This window comes from Salvelinus namaycush, chromosome 20 (genome assembly GCF_016432855.1).
Source record: "Salvelinus namaycush isolate Seneca chromosome 20, SaNama_1.0, whole genome shotgun sequence".
NCBI classification, from domain to species: Eukaryota; Metazoa; Chordata; class Actinopteri; order Salmoniformes; family Salmonidae; genus Salvelinus; species Salvelinus namaycush.
The window spans coordinates 10698022-10712418 of record NC_052326.1 but is presented as its reverse complement, the minus strand read 5'-3'; the positions used below and the strand labels follow the sequence as shown (position 1 = coordinate 10712418).

Below are 14397 nucleotides of genomic sequence, written 5' to 3'. Positions count from 1 at the left end.
TTTCTGGTAACAATTTCAAATTTTATTGTTTTTTCACTTCTCACGGAAGAAAAATTAATCAAAGAGGCCGAATCCCATGTCGTCATCAGATCCCTCTTCAGATTCCTCTTTCTTCTCCTCCTTTTTCTCTTCCGCTGCAGACACACAAACATAGGTTAGCTTCATGTTTGGGAGTCTATCCGCATAGTTCATTTCCAGAAATGGAATCACAGTGTCTAATATCAAGCACAAGCGTTTTCCTCTAACTATGTTTTTTAATGCAATTATTTTCAAAGAAATGTGTTTCAGTCCATTGAAATGTTTGGCACCCTATTGTGGAATGTGATGTGAGAAAAGGAGAGACATGAGAGATTGATCTTACCAGCAACAGGAGCAGTGCCAGCTGCAGCGCCAGCTGCAGGAGCTGCCACAGCACCACCTGCTGGCACGGAGGCCAACTTAGAGAGGCCTGCAAAGCGTAAAGGACCAATTCATTGACAGGTAACAAATTAACGTGAACAGTGAATGAATGACCGACGACATTTGCGCCTATATGCAATCTATCGACCAAAGTAGGGCTGTCCCTGGCAAAAAAAAATGTTTGATCAAGAGTCGTCTGTTCTTTTGACCAATCGATTGGTCTACATTTTTTTACGTGTATTTTTCCATATATTGACACATCCTATGTGTTTTAATTAAATCAACTATATTCACTGAACTTGTCTGATGAAATAATTAAGACACACAAATGACTAGAGGGAGTTTGACCACCAATTGATTTGATAGTGCTGGGCTCAGACTTGCTGTGCAAGAAAGACAGTGAGTGACTGACTAGCACCCGCTGCCTCTCTCCTCCCTGCTGCAGCGACCACCACAAAACATCAAAGTGTTTATCGCGCTGTCCGTGTTGGGACAACTGCAAAATAATTACACCCATTTCTGACTGAGAAGTTCTGTTAGCGAAATCCCCAATTTGTTTTGGAAAAACATTCCCTCAAGCCTTGCTCTCTTTACGTGACATGTATGCAGTGGTGGGCCGTCAGGGCCTGCAAGGCCTTCTCTGCTGGCCTAAACATCATCAGAATATATATATTTTTTTAAATATATTTTCCCACAAATATGTATTAAATTATTCCCCAGAGTAAGAATTATACTCTTCATTTCATAGCTTTCCTCTTGGTTGCACTGCTTCCAGCCCCAGGTTGAGATTTGGAGGGCTGGCCTTTATGTTAGATCTTTTATCCAATCATATTCAGCCATCATGTGTTGCCAGGGGTCTAAAATCTGCCCTCAGGCCTTCAGAATCAACAGTGCGGGCGCTTGTAGCTTAAAGTGAATGGAAATGAAAATTTAGTGTCAACCAATCAGCTTTAGAGTTGGCTATTGTACGCCTGCTGGCTGGCTCCAGTGTTACACAGGAGCCAGCTAGCAGGCGTAGTGCGTGCACGTCTTTTGATTGGATTACCAATATTGAGAAGCAGGTCCTATGGGCAGGTCTATGCAGATCCTCAGAACTAGGAAACTGAATTTGATAAACGAATTAATTTGCGTACGACTAAGCTGTTTTTTCAACCCACAATGGCGGAAGGAGGAGAAGATATCGATTTGGTCGAGGATATAATTATAACGCCATTCTCAAGACGAACTTTTCAAGAAAAGTTAGACATTGTAAGGAGAGGTCGCCCGACGCCGATGCTACAAAGCCTGTCACAGGCGGGAAACGGGTTCGTTCGCCACTTTCAAAGTTCCAACTACGAGCGCTATCAATGGCTCACAGGCTCCTGGGAATGCCTATTATTTGCAAGTGATCAATTTGGTGTTTGGAGCCACACTGGCTTTGCAAACTTGAGTTGTCTAACCAAGGCAGCAACGAGACACCAAAGTACGGCTGGGCACTTACAAGCAATGGTGCTTTTGAAAACTTTTGGGGACACCCGAGTGGATCTACAGCTCAATGAACAATCGCGCAGGGCAACGGAGCTGCACAATGAAAAGGTGAAGAAAAATAGGGAAATATTGAAAAGACTCATTGATTGTGTCATGTTTTTGGGTAAACAGGAACTTTCTTTTAGGGGACACGATGAAAGTGCTGACTCCACAAACAAAGGGAACTACGTGGAGCTTCTTTCTTTTCTTTCTGAAAGCAACACAGATTTACAATACCACCTGTCCACTAACAAAGTGTTCATTGGGACGTCCGGCAAAATACAAAATGACCTAATTTATGCTATTGCTGAAGTGATGGGAGAAGAGATCAAAATGGAGATTAAAAAAGCTCCCTTTGTTGCTGTTATGGTGGACGAGACAACAGATGTGGGAAATGCAGCACAGCTCTCACTCGTCCTGCGTTATGTGGCGGACACAGGAGTCAAGGAGCGATTTATCCGATTTGAAGATGTGACAAGCGGCAAGCGAGCTGATGACATTGCCGCTCTTATTTTCCGTTTCTTGGAGGAAAATGAATGTAGTCTGGATAAAGTTGTGGCACAGTGTTTTGATGGCGCAGCAGTCATGGCATCTGGACTCAATGGGGTGCAGGCTAAAGTTAAGGAGAGGGCACCGATGGCCTTATTCATTCACTGCTATGCACATCGACTAAATTTAGTACTGACTCAAGGAGCCTCAAAGCTTAAAGAATGCAAGGTCTTCTTTGCCAACCTCAATGGCCTTGCAGCATTTTTCTCACGATCCCCTAAGCGCACGCAACTGCTGGATGACATCTGCAAGCGTCGTCTTCCTAAGGTTGCACCAACGAGGTGGCAATATACATCTAGATTGGTCAATGCAGTCTTTGAAAAGAGAGTTGCCCTAAAGGAGCTGTTTAACCACTTACTGGAACATCATGATGACCATGACGGGGATACTGTGCTTATGGCTGATGGATTTAATGCACGTTTGGATGATTTTGAGTTTTGTTTTTTGCTTGAAACATTCAATGGGATTTTTAATTATTCGGATGTGCTTTTTGGAATTCTACAGAAACAAACTTTGGATGTACAATTCTGCCTGACAAGGGTGAACGAGTTTTGTGACACAATTGAGCGAGAGAGGTGCAGGTTCAGTCAAATCTACGATGACACAGCGCGCATCTCAAGTTTACCCAACGCACGCAGAGGCCCAGCACAAGGAGACCCTCGCACATACTATCAACAACTCCACAGCAATATTCTGGACAACATTCTTTGCCAGATACGAAACAGGTTTCAAGACCACGAAAAATTAATGTTTCTCTCCCTCCTGGACCCCCGGCACTTTCAGACCTACCGGAAAAAATTCCCGCAAACAGCCTTCTCCAGCTTAACAGAGAGTCACGGAACACTGTTCGACCTATCCAAGCTAAAAACAGAACTGACTGTAATGTATGCTATAACTGATTTTGAAGGGAAAAGTCCCTCTGATCTCCTTGATTTCCTTAAGCAGAAAAATCTGAATGAGGACATGGGGCAACTTTACACATTGGCATGTGTGACAGTGACTATCCTTGTGTCCACGGCTTCTGTCGAGCGGTCATTCTCGGCCTTAAAGCGAATCAAAACGTATTCCAGAAATGCTACTGGACAGACTCGGCTTTCAGCATTAGCCTCCATGTCGATAGAAAAGGACTTATTGGTGGAACTAAAATGCACAGATAGACTGTACAACAGAGTCATTGAAGTCTTCTTGAGGAAAGAAAGGAGGAAGGATTTTGTGTTCAAATAATCAGTCTTTGGTGAGTAGGCATACAATGCATGTTATTTTTTATTAAATGTGTATGTATGTTTCGCATTTTATTTCGTTAATATTAAATACCCTAACAAAATAAAATGGCAAATAGCCTATGTTGCAAATTATTTGTTTTCTTTCTTTTATTTTCAGTGAATAGTTATGTGTCTTTATCATCACGGTGAAACTGCTTTGGGTGCGACAATGCGCTGTTTAGTGAACACACTGTATTTATTTTTTTGGGGACTTAAAGCTCAAAGTTTGTGGACCAGAAATGGATAGAAGAAGAATATTAATATAACTCTGTTGCACTCGACTATGTTCTTGCCTATTAGTTGAACTGTACTGTATTGTACTCTTCCCCTGCAATTCTCTGAATAAAAATGTAAATTTCAAGGTGACGCAACGCCTGGTTATACTGCGTTTCTGTAATAAGAGGTGGATTAATTCGGGTGGGACTGTGTAGGACCTCACTGAAGGCCCAGGCCCCAGGCCCACGGCACGCTACTGCATGTATGCATTGCATGCACGTGACCAAAAACCTATTCGCACAGGACTAGTACTACTAGAGAACGTTGGTTATGAAATTATTACTTCAGAATGTCTGTTATTGATGATGATGATGATGATGATGATTTGGACAGGATTTGTTTTCCCCCCAAACTGCCCCCTGTAATTCTTTCTTTTTTTCAAATAAATTGACAGTTATGACGGAAGCCTGGAAGTTTTTATTCTGGGCGCGAAGATACAGTATTTCAACATGTCTAGGTGATCAGGCCACATGGATAACTCTAGCTTGGTTCCCGAGTTTCTAAACCATACCGAACCATCTTTCCTATAGTGTCGCCATCATATTTGAATTGAGGAAGTGTGATCATAATCATTAGGATATTTTAGCGATCCTCAGTATGCCCTAAATGCCCTCCAGCCTTTAGATGTGAACTAAACAGTGCAATTGCACTTGATGCATTAAGGCAATGGATGAGAAAGTTAACTTATCATTTCCAAACGTTTAGCTCGGTTGCATGCTGCTTTGCAATCTACTAAACAGCAAGGGTTGCATTAAATAGGCTCAATATTTTTTACTGATGCATATGGCAATATTCAATTAATACACACAAAACAAACAAACACATTCACTGAAAGTTGATAGGCTACATGTAGGCCATTCAAATATAGCTTATGCGCAGCATTTAGTTAAATTTATCGATTCGTTTTCTTACGCAAACCACGAGCAACACCTGTCAAACTCAGACATTCCTCAAAACACAGGGATGTCGATTCACACGGGGCTAGTACCATCAGAGGACCTTGGAGTTTGCAAAAAAACTGTAGGTTATTCTGTCTGGAATTGTTACTTTCCTGCCATGTATTGACAGAGTCGGACGGGACAAAAATTAGAGATGTGGTGTTTTGTGCTAGTGCACATAATTACATTTATCCGACCTCCCCCAGTAAAACTAATCCCATCCGAATAGGAAACAATAGGGCCTAACCTATAGCATATCACATCAATAAATTGGTTATAAATAACTCAATGTGACAGCAAAATGGATGCAGAGGACATGACAAATTACCTCGAAACGGGGGAATATTTAAGGGTTGCTCAGCAGGCAGAGGGAAAAGTCAGATGTGGGGAATAAATGTGAATAGTTGTGGAAAATACTGGCGATCAAGAAAAAGGTAAGGAGCAAGCACTGCCTGCATATTGTGTGTTCCAAACTGATGCTGTATGGATTAATATCATTTCTGGCCGCTTGGAACAATGTAAACACTAAGTATAAGCGTACCATAATAGCAAAAATAGTTATTATTATAAATATAATTTTTACGACAATTTTGAACATGGTAAACAGGAAATAAATCATACCAGAAGTTGTTTGGTAAAGCCTTTATTTTACCCAAAGCAAAAAAATGTAAAAACAGCCGAATTTGCCAAATGGTTTACTTGCTATGTCGTTGTGTGAGATTTGGTGCTCATGGAATCAGTAGGCTATTAACCAAATACTCAAACAGGCAACAGAAGCAGGATCTGTCTTATTTCTGTATATATATATTGATGATTTGTGAAGCCAGGCACATTTAACAGTAAGGCTATTGATTATAGACCTAATATAATTGTTCTTATGTAATATAACCATATACAATTTCAGTAGCACGTCTTAGACTGATGGACTGTGCCATCCCCACGTCCCCCACAATGGATCAGTCCACTCAGGGGAAATCCGACAGGTGTATTTATTTTTTATAAATTGCTACTGTTCGACTAAAGAAATCTTGGTTGACCAACAGCGTATCGACCAAACAATCGACCAGTCGACTAAATGGGGTCAGCTCTAGACCAAAGCCAATCACACTATAGTGCCGAAGCAAGAAGTACTGAGAAAATAGCTCAGCCAACAGTACAGTTTGGGTTGACCCTATAGTGTAAATCAGGCATAATGAGCTACAGAATTGTTAACAGGATGTACGGTATGTATTGCTCCGAACCCGTTACAGATTGGCTAATGGAAACATAACCCGTTCTTGGCAATACGTTCTTCGTTTTTGATTCGGTAAAAAGAGTATCTTATAAATGTCCATGCACAGTTGCAGGTGGTTCTCCAAAAATCAAAGAATATAAAGAAAGATATTAAATCCACGTTTTGCACAAAGTGAGCCGTTCCCTTGCCATTTTAGCTACTAGACATCTTGCATTTCCCAACATCTTTGCAGGAACAAGTCGTTTCTACACGATGCGGACACGTGTAGAAGTAGATGACAGTGCATCACACAGTGCGACAAAAAACTAAGATCTACACCAATGCAAGAGGCATTTCTCATTCGATATAAAACGTGGATTTAATATCTTTCTGAATAATCTCTGGTATATACCGAATCGAGAACAAAGAAAGTATCACCAAGAACAGGTTAGTTGAAAAATTCATTGCGATGCTTTCCATTAGCCAATCTGTAACATTAACAATTCTGTAGCTATGACCATGCATGAACTCACGAGTCAAATCAAAGACATAAGGGAAAATGCCTCACCAGAGTTCATGACTTCATTGATGTCTTTTCCATTTAATTCATTGACAACCTGTGAAAACAAATTCAGGTTCTAATCATCACCAGTTACTGTGTAAACCGAGGCCTCCATCATGCAACAGTGTCCAAGGAAACAAAAGTAACTCAGTTTATCTTATCAAAACAGCATCTCCCTAAACGGTGCCATACCTTGTCTAGGCGCTCAGCTTCGGCCTCGATTCCAACACTCCCCAGGATGGTCTTGATGTCCTTTGAGGAGGGGCTGGTGTTGCCACCGAGCACAGCCAGGAGGTAAGCGGCCACGTAACGCATTCTGCAAGAGATATGGAGAAGAAAAAACTATTAGTTGGATTATAAACTATATTGGTCTACGTGACATGCATTCTGTGGATATTCAAATTGGCAGTACCCAGAGTCCATGTGACGTTATGAGTAGCCTAATTAGCAATGGCTACAGTGTTTTCCACAAGCACATGGAGTACCCAGCCAAATAGAAAGAGTAGTAAGGCAGGCTCCCCAGTACTGGGAGGTGGGGGGTTAACTTCTTATGGATAGGGGGCAGCATTTTCACGTTTGGATGAAAAGCGTTCCCAGAGTAAACTGCCTCCTACTCAGTCCCAGATGCTAATATATGCATATTATTAGTAGTATTGGATAGAAAACACTCTGAAGTTTCTAAAACTGTTTGAATGATGTCTGTGAGTATGGCAGGCAAAAACCCGAGAAAAAATCCAACCAGGAAGTGGGAAATCTGAGGTTTGTAGTTTTCCAACTCAGCCCCTATTTAAAATATACAGTGGGGTATGGGTCATCTTCCACTTCCTAAGGCTTCCACTAGATGTCAACAGTCTTTAGAACATTGTTTCAGGCTTCTACTGTGAAGCTGAATGAGAGGGGAATGAGTCAGAGGTCTACCAGTAGCCACGGGCTCGTGATGCGCGGTCATGAGAAAGTTACCTCTCGTTCCATTGCTTTTCTACAGACAAATTAATTCCAGTTGGGACATTATTGAACATTTATGATAAAAACATCCTAAAGATTGATTCTATACATCGTTTGATTTGTTTCTACGACCAGTAATATAACCTTTTGGAATTTTTGTCCGACATTTCCGCTGGACTTGCCCACGCCTTGTGAGTTTCGATTTGTTTACTAAACGCCCTAACAAAAGGAGGAATTTGGACATAAATTATGGACTTTATGGAACAAATTAAACATTAATTGTGGAACTGGGATTCCTGGGAGTGCATTCTGACAAAGATCAAAGGTAAGTGAATATTTATAATGCTATTCTTGGGTTGTGAATGTCTCTGAGCGCTGTACTCAGATTATTGCATGGTTTGCTTTTTCCGTATTTTTTTTTTTAAATCTGACATAGCGGTTGCATTAAGGAGAAGTATATCTTTAAATCTGTGAATAACACTTGTATCTTTTATTAATGTTTATTATGAGTATTTCTGTGATTTGATGTGGCTCTGTGCAAATTCACGGGATGTTTTAGAGGCAAAGCCAAATGTAAACTGAGGTTTTTGGATATAAATATGAACTTGATCGAACAAAACATACATGTATTGTGTAACATGTTGTCCCGGGAGTGTCATCTGATGAAGAATATCAAAGGTTAGTGATTCATTTTATCAATATTTCTGCTTTTTGTGACTCCTCTCTTTGCTTGGAAAATCGCTGTATGCTTTCTGTGACTAGTTGCTGACCTAACATAATGCTATGTTCTGCTTTCGCCAAAAAGAGTTTTTTGAAGTCGGACACTGTGTTGGATTAACGAGAATTTTATCTTTAAAATGGTGCCTAATACTTGTATGTTTGAGAATTTAATTATGAGATTTATGTTGATTGAATTTGGCACCCTGCAATTTCATTGGCTGTTGGCAAGGGGTTCCGCAGTCCTAGACAGGTTAAGAAATGTTTGCAGAACAAGCTTTATTTGTGGCCGCCTCTGGTACATTCTAATACTATAATGTATTTTCAACCAGCAACTATCAGGAAATAACACTGATCAAATGTTTTCACACTTTTACAGTGTTATTCATCAGCTGTTGTACAATAAGATAACACAAGACAATTCGATTTATGACAGCACTGGTTCTTTAAGAGTTATTTTGTCAGCTATCTGCAATACAGGTATGATTGAAGAATGAAGCAGGTGTTAAACATGGGCTTTGCTACACAAAAGCAACAGTTGACTGACTACTCCATTGTCAACACTGTTATCGACATGGCTACAGTAGGCTAGCCAAATGAATGCCAGGTGTCTTTTTTATCTTTCATTTTGCAACAGTAGCCAGCAATGTGCTATTATGTTCAATATTGAAGGTTTACTTTTGTAAATCACTTCCCCTAAAATAAATAAGCTCAGCAAGTAGATTGATGGGCACTTTTCTTTTTGCTTTGGACAGCTTGCGTTTGCTGTGTGAAGGCATCAGCCTGCTTGAGAAGTTAGGACTCGCTCAAATACAAATAGCATGACCTTTACCCGATAGGCCAGTAAAGAAAATACATGAATGTGTCAGAAAACAATAGGCTAAATGATTTCGACTCATCGTTACCACATTATATGGGACGTTCAAATTCATGCTCCCTGGGCACTTTTGAAGATTGTATCTTGGGAGTGATTTGGCTTCACACCTAGTTGGTGGGGTTGTGTGTCTGGGTAAACCCCAATGGCAAAAAAAAATGTTTTAAAGCTAATTACAAATAATTCTGAAAACAGATATACTATTTGACTATAACCCAATACTTTCAAATCTTGCTTAAATTTGTATACGATCACGTCTCTATTATGAGTGGGAATATCTTGGAGACGATTTCCGGGTGTTTTTAGTCTTCTATACATTTTTTTTATTATAAATAAATAAATTAAATCAAATGAAATTGTATTTGTCACATGCGCCAAATACAACAGGTGTAGACGTTACCGTGAAATGTTTACTTACAAGCCCTTAAACAATGCAGGTCAAAAAAATAGTTAAAATATGTACTAAATTAAAAATAATGAGGCTATATACAGGGGGTAACGGTACAGAGTCAATGTCTGGGGGTACAGGTTTGTCGAGGTAATTTGTACAAGTTGGTAAGCGTAAAGTGAATATGCATAGATAATAAACAGCGAGTAGCAGCAGTGTAAAAACAGGGGGGGGGGGGGCAATGTAAACGCTCCGGGTGGCCATTTGATGAATTGTACCAAGACTTGGCACTCCGGTACTGATTGCCATGTGGTAGCAGAGAGAACAGTATGACTTGGGTGACTGGAGGCTTTGACAATTTTTTGGGGCTTCCTCTGACATGCCTAGTATATAGGTCCTGGATGGCAGAAGCTTGGCCCCAGTGATGTACTGGGCCGTACGCACTACCCTCTGTAGCGCCTTACGGTCGGCTGCCAAGCAGTTGCCATACCAGGCGGTGATGCAACTGGCCAGGATGCTCTCGATGGTGCAGCTGTATAACTCTGCGGATCTGGGGACCCATGCCAAATCTTTTCAGTCTACTGGGGGGCAAAGGTGTTGTCGTTGTGGGTCTTGGTGTGTTTGGACCATGATAGTTTATTGGTGATGGAAACTCTCGACCCGCTCCACTTTAGCCCAGTCGATGTACGACCCACCATATCCTGTAGTCCTTGATCAGCCCTTTTTCTTGCTCATGTTGAAGGAGAGGTTGTTGTCCTGGCAGTCTCTGACCTCCTCCCTATAGGCTGTCTCATCGTTGTCGGTGATCGGGCCTACCACTGTTGTGTCGTCATCAAACTTAACCTCTCTAGGGTAGGCGGCAGCACTCAGAATTTTGGATGAAAAGCATGCCCAAATTAAACTGCCCGCTTCTCAGGCCCAGAAGATCTGATGTGCATATAACTGGTATATAACTGATAGAAAACACTCTAAAGTTTCCAAAACTGTTAAAATAGTGTCTGTGAGTATTACAGAACTGATTTGGCAGGCGAAAACCTGAGAAAAATCCATTCGGGAAGTAGTTTTTTTTGTGGTTTTGTAGTTTTCTATTCAATGCCATTACAGTATCCATTGACTTAGGACTCAAATTGCAGTTCCTATGCCTTCCACTAGATGTCAGTCAGGCTTCAGGCTTGTATTCTGAAAAATGAGGAAGTAAGAGCAGTCAATGAGTGGACCCTAAAGTGTCAGAGCTTTTTCATGCGCGCGTCCGAGAGATAGCATTTCTTGTTTACCTTTTAAATTGACGACATTATTGTCCGGTTGAAATATTATCGATTATTTTGGCTAAAAACAACCTGAGGATTGAATATAAACATCGTTTGACATGTTTCTATGAACTTTACGGATACAATTTGGATTTTTTGGTCTGCCTGTTTTGACTGCGTTTGAGCCTGTGGATTACTGAAGAAAACGCGTGGACAAAACGGAGGTTTTTGGATATAAAGAGACTTTATCGAACAAAAGGAACATTTATTGAGTAAATGAATGTCTGCTGAGTGCAACCATATGAAGATCATCAAAGGTAAGGGATTAATTTTATCTCTTTCTGACTTGTGTAACTCTTCTACTTGGCTGGTTACTGTTTGTAATGATTTGTCTAGTGGGCAATGTTCTCAAATAATCGTTTGGTATGCTTTCGCCGTAAAGCATTTTTTAAATCTGACACCGTGGTTGGATTCACAAGAAGTTCATCTTTAAACCTATATAAAATATGTTTTGTTTTCTGAATTTTTATAATGAATATTTCTTTTTTTGAATTTGGCGCCCAGCAGTTTCATTGGCTGTTTAAGAGGTGGGACGCTAACGCCTCACGTACCCAAGAGAGGTTAATGTGTTGAGTCGTGCTTGGCCAAGGAGTAGTGGGTGAACGGAGTACAGGAGGGGACTAAGAATGCACACCCGAGGGGCACCTGTGCTGAGGATCAGCGTAGCAGATGTGTTGTTGCCTACCCTTACCACCTGGGAGCGGCCATTCAGGAAGTCCAGGATCCAGTTGCAGAGGGAGGTGTTCAGTCCCAGGGACCTTAGCTTATTGATGAGCTATGTGGGCACTATGGTGTTGAACGCTGAGCTGTAGTCAATGAACAGCATTCTCACATAGGTGTTCCTTTTGTCCAGGTGGGAAAGGGCAATGTGGAGTGCGATTGCGTCATCTGTGAATCTGTTGGGGCGGTATGCGAATTGGAGTGGGTCTAGGGTTTCCAGGATGATGGTATTGATGTGAGCCGTGACCAGCCTTTCAAAGCACTTAACAGCTACCGACATGAGTGCCAAGGGGCGATGGTAACCTGCCTAAATGACTTTCACTTTCTTGGGCACGGGGACTATAGTGGTCAGCTTGAAACATATAGGTATTAGACTCAGTCAGGGAGAGGTTGAAAAGGGATCTGTGCAGGCCAGTCAAGTTCTTCCACATCAATCTCGACAAACCATTTCTGTACGGACGTCACTTTGTGCACAGGGGCATTGTCATGCTGAAACAGTAAAGGGCCTTCCCCAAATTGTTGCCACAAAGTTGGAAACACAATCATCTAGAATGTCATTGTATGCTGTAGCGTTAAGATTTCCTTTCACTGGAACTAAGGGGCCAAGCCCGAACCATGGAAAAACAGCCCCAGACCATTCCTCTTCCACCAAACTTTACAGTTGGCACTATGCATTCAGGCCATAAAATTTGATCAGCGAACAAACGCTCCTGTCCAGTCTGCCGTGGCTACACTCAAATAATTTGGGGAATTTCCTCACCAACGTGCATCCAATTGCTTTGGTCCAGAACCCTCACTAAACCAAGCTTCAATCTGCCGCAGTTTAGTGCGGTGGCAAGAAAATTATGGCTCTCCCTGGTGAAGCTGCTGCAGTTACAATGCTTATGTGGAATTGCAGGCGCATATCATATGTTACGAATTCAAAAATGATTGAGGCACAATTGAGAAGTTTATGCACCGCATATAGCAGATTAATTAGAAAATAAAAGCAGTAAATCCCTCAACTCGTGAGAAATAAGGAGCGCCATGTGAGCGTGTGAAGAGGGTCAGATGCGTCTCACGGCCAATGTGTCAGTTGGCATTAGTGTGCTCTCTCCTCCTATGTAAAGAAATTTGACTGCAACAACAGCCCACACAACACTTACCCAGGTACCGAGAGGCAGGACACAGATTGTCAAACCAGCCGTTTCCCTGTCAGCGCTCACTTTGTGACTGACAGGCACCTGTCCTATAAACAGATTGCTAGAAGATGCATTTTGTGCATTCTAGCAGGAGAGTTCCCAGCAGACTTTTTTCTGACTAGCAAAGTGGAAAAAGTACTCAGCTGAAAATGTGTCCATAATCAGCTGTATAGCAGCACTAGAGGAAAACACTGACTATAATCTACATGCTTGCATCAGTTAATTAATAAAATACTGGTCATTTCTTGAATGTCTGTTACCTAGCCCAGGGTTTCCAAAACTCAGTCATGGGGACCCCATGGGGTGCACATTTTGGTTTTGCAATTGCACAACAGTTGATTATTATTATTTTTTAATAAAAAATATATATAAAGAAATAATCAACATCCAAGCTTTGAATATTTCAATCAGCTGTCTAGTGCTTGGGCAACAAAATAAATGTGCACTCCTTGGAACTTAGTTGGCTAGTTCAGCGTTTACCAAACTAAGGTTGTCACTAGTTACCACAGCTACAAAGTCACAAATGGCTCGATATTATTAAACAATAGTTTTTTAGTCTTAATTTAAAATTTAGGCATAAGGTTAGCAGTGTGGTTAAAGTTAGGGTTACGCTAAGGGTACATTGTTTTAAATAGCTGGGGTTTTGCCATAATTATGACCGTGGTAACTAATAAATACCAGGTTACTGTCATAAATGCATAGCTAGCATGCCGTGCAAGCACCAGAGAGGGATAGTATCGGAGCATGCGCGGCTAATAACTAACTAGCTATTAAGTTAGCATTTCACTAGACTCATGACACGTGAAAACTCAGGTCAATGATGCAACAAAAGGGTAATTGTAAAAATGTTATGAAAGGAGTAAGATTTCACACACAGATAGACTGTAACATGTGTTCGTGGTGCTAATGATATTTCATGCAATGGTGTCATGTTAGCAGCTAGTGTAGCTCGCTTACGTTAGCCTCTCGGCCTTAGCTTTGAACACTAGCACGTGCTCTTTATTTGCTAAAGTAGTACATTCTTGTTGTACAGAATGACTTCTGACAATATGGTTGAACATTAGTACAACTTAACTATAATACTGCAAACACTAAATCAACTGTTTATGGTCTAAAACGTATTATAAAGATGAACTTACTTTAAGTCTATAGAGACACGAAACGTCAGTCACGCTGAATTTTCTGGAAGGGAGAGAGGGGAAGAGTCTCGCGTCGTCTTCTTCTTCTTCGGTGGGATTTATCGGCAGTTGGCATCCAACGTTATGGTGCATTACCGCCACCTACTTTACTGGAGTGTGGGTTAGAGACAGGTGAAAAACTCAATCCTACCTGCCAGCCCTGTCGCTCTTAAAAAAGATAACAAAATATTTGAGACTATATCGAATGACGTTCAACTCAATATACTCTAAACTAATTTCCTGTATCCCCTTCTCCCTCATACTAGATCTCAGCGTCTCTTTCCCTCTGATACTGCCCACACTGTAGCAATACATGCTCCACGGTCTCGGTTTCCTGTCAATAATCACACTTTCCTGTTGGATGCTTTCCTATCACATTTAA

The 14397-nt window shown here is 41.2% G+C and overlaps 1 protein-coding gene across 1 annotated transcript; it reads right to left on the bottom strand.

The window, feature by feature from the left end:
• On the bottom strand, positions 1-14108 carry LOC120065025 (60S acidic ribosomal protein P2-like). Its single transcript, XM_039015675.1, has 5 exons — positions 13977-14108; positions 6898-7021; positions 6712-6760; positions 362-448; positions 1-134 (listed from the first exon to the last, which is right to left on the bottom strand). Exons 2-5 carry the CDS (start codon positions 7018-7020, stop codon positions 55-57), a joined length of 339 nt encoding a protein of 112 aa, XP_038871603.1. The 5' UTR covers position 7021; positions 13977-14108; the 3' UTR covers positions 1-54.
• Between the last annotated feature and the right edge of the window lie 289 nt (positions 14109-14397).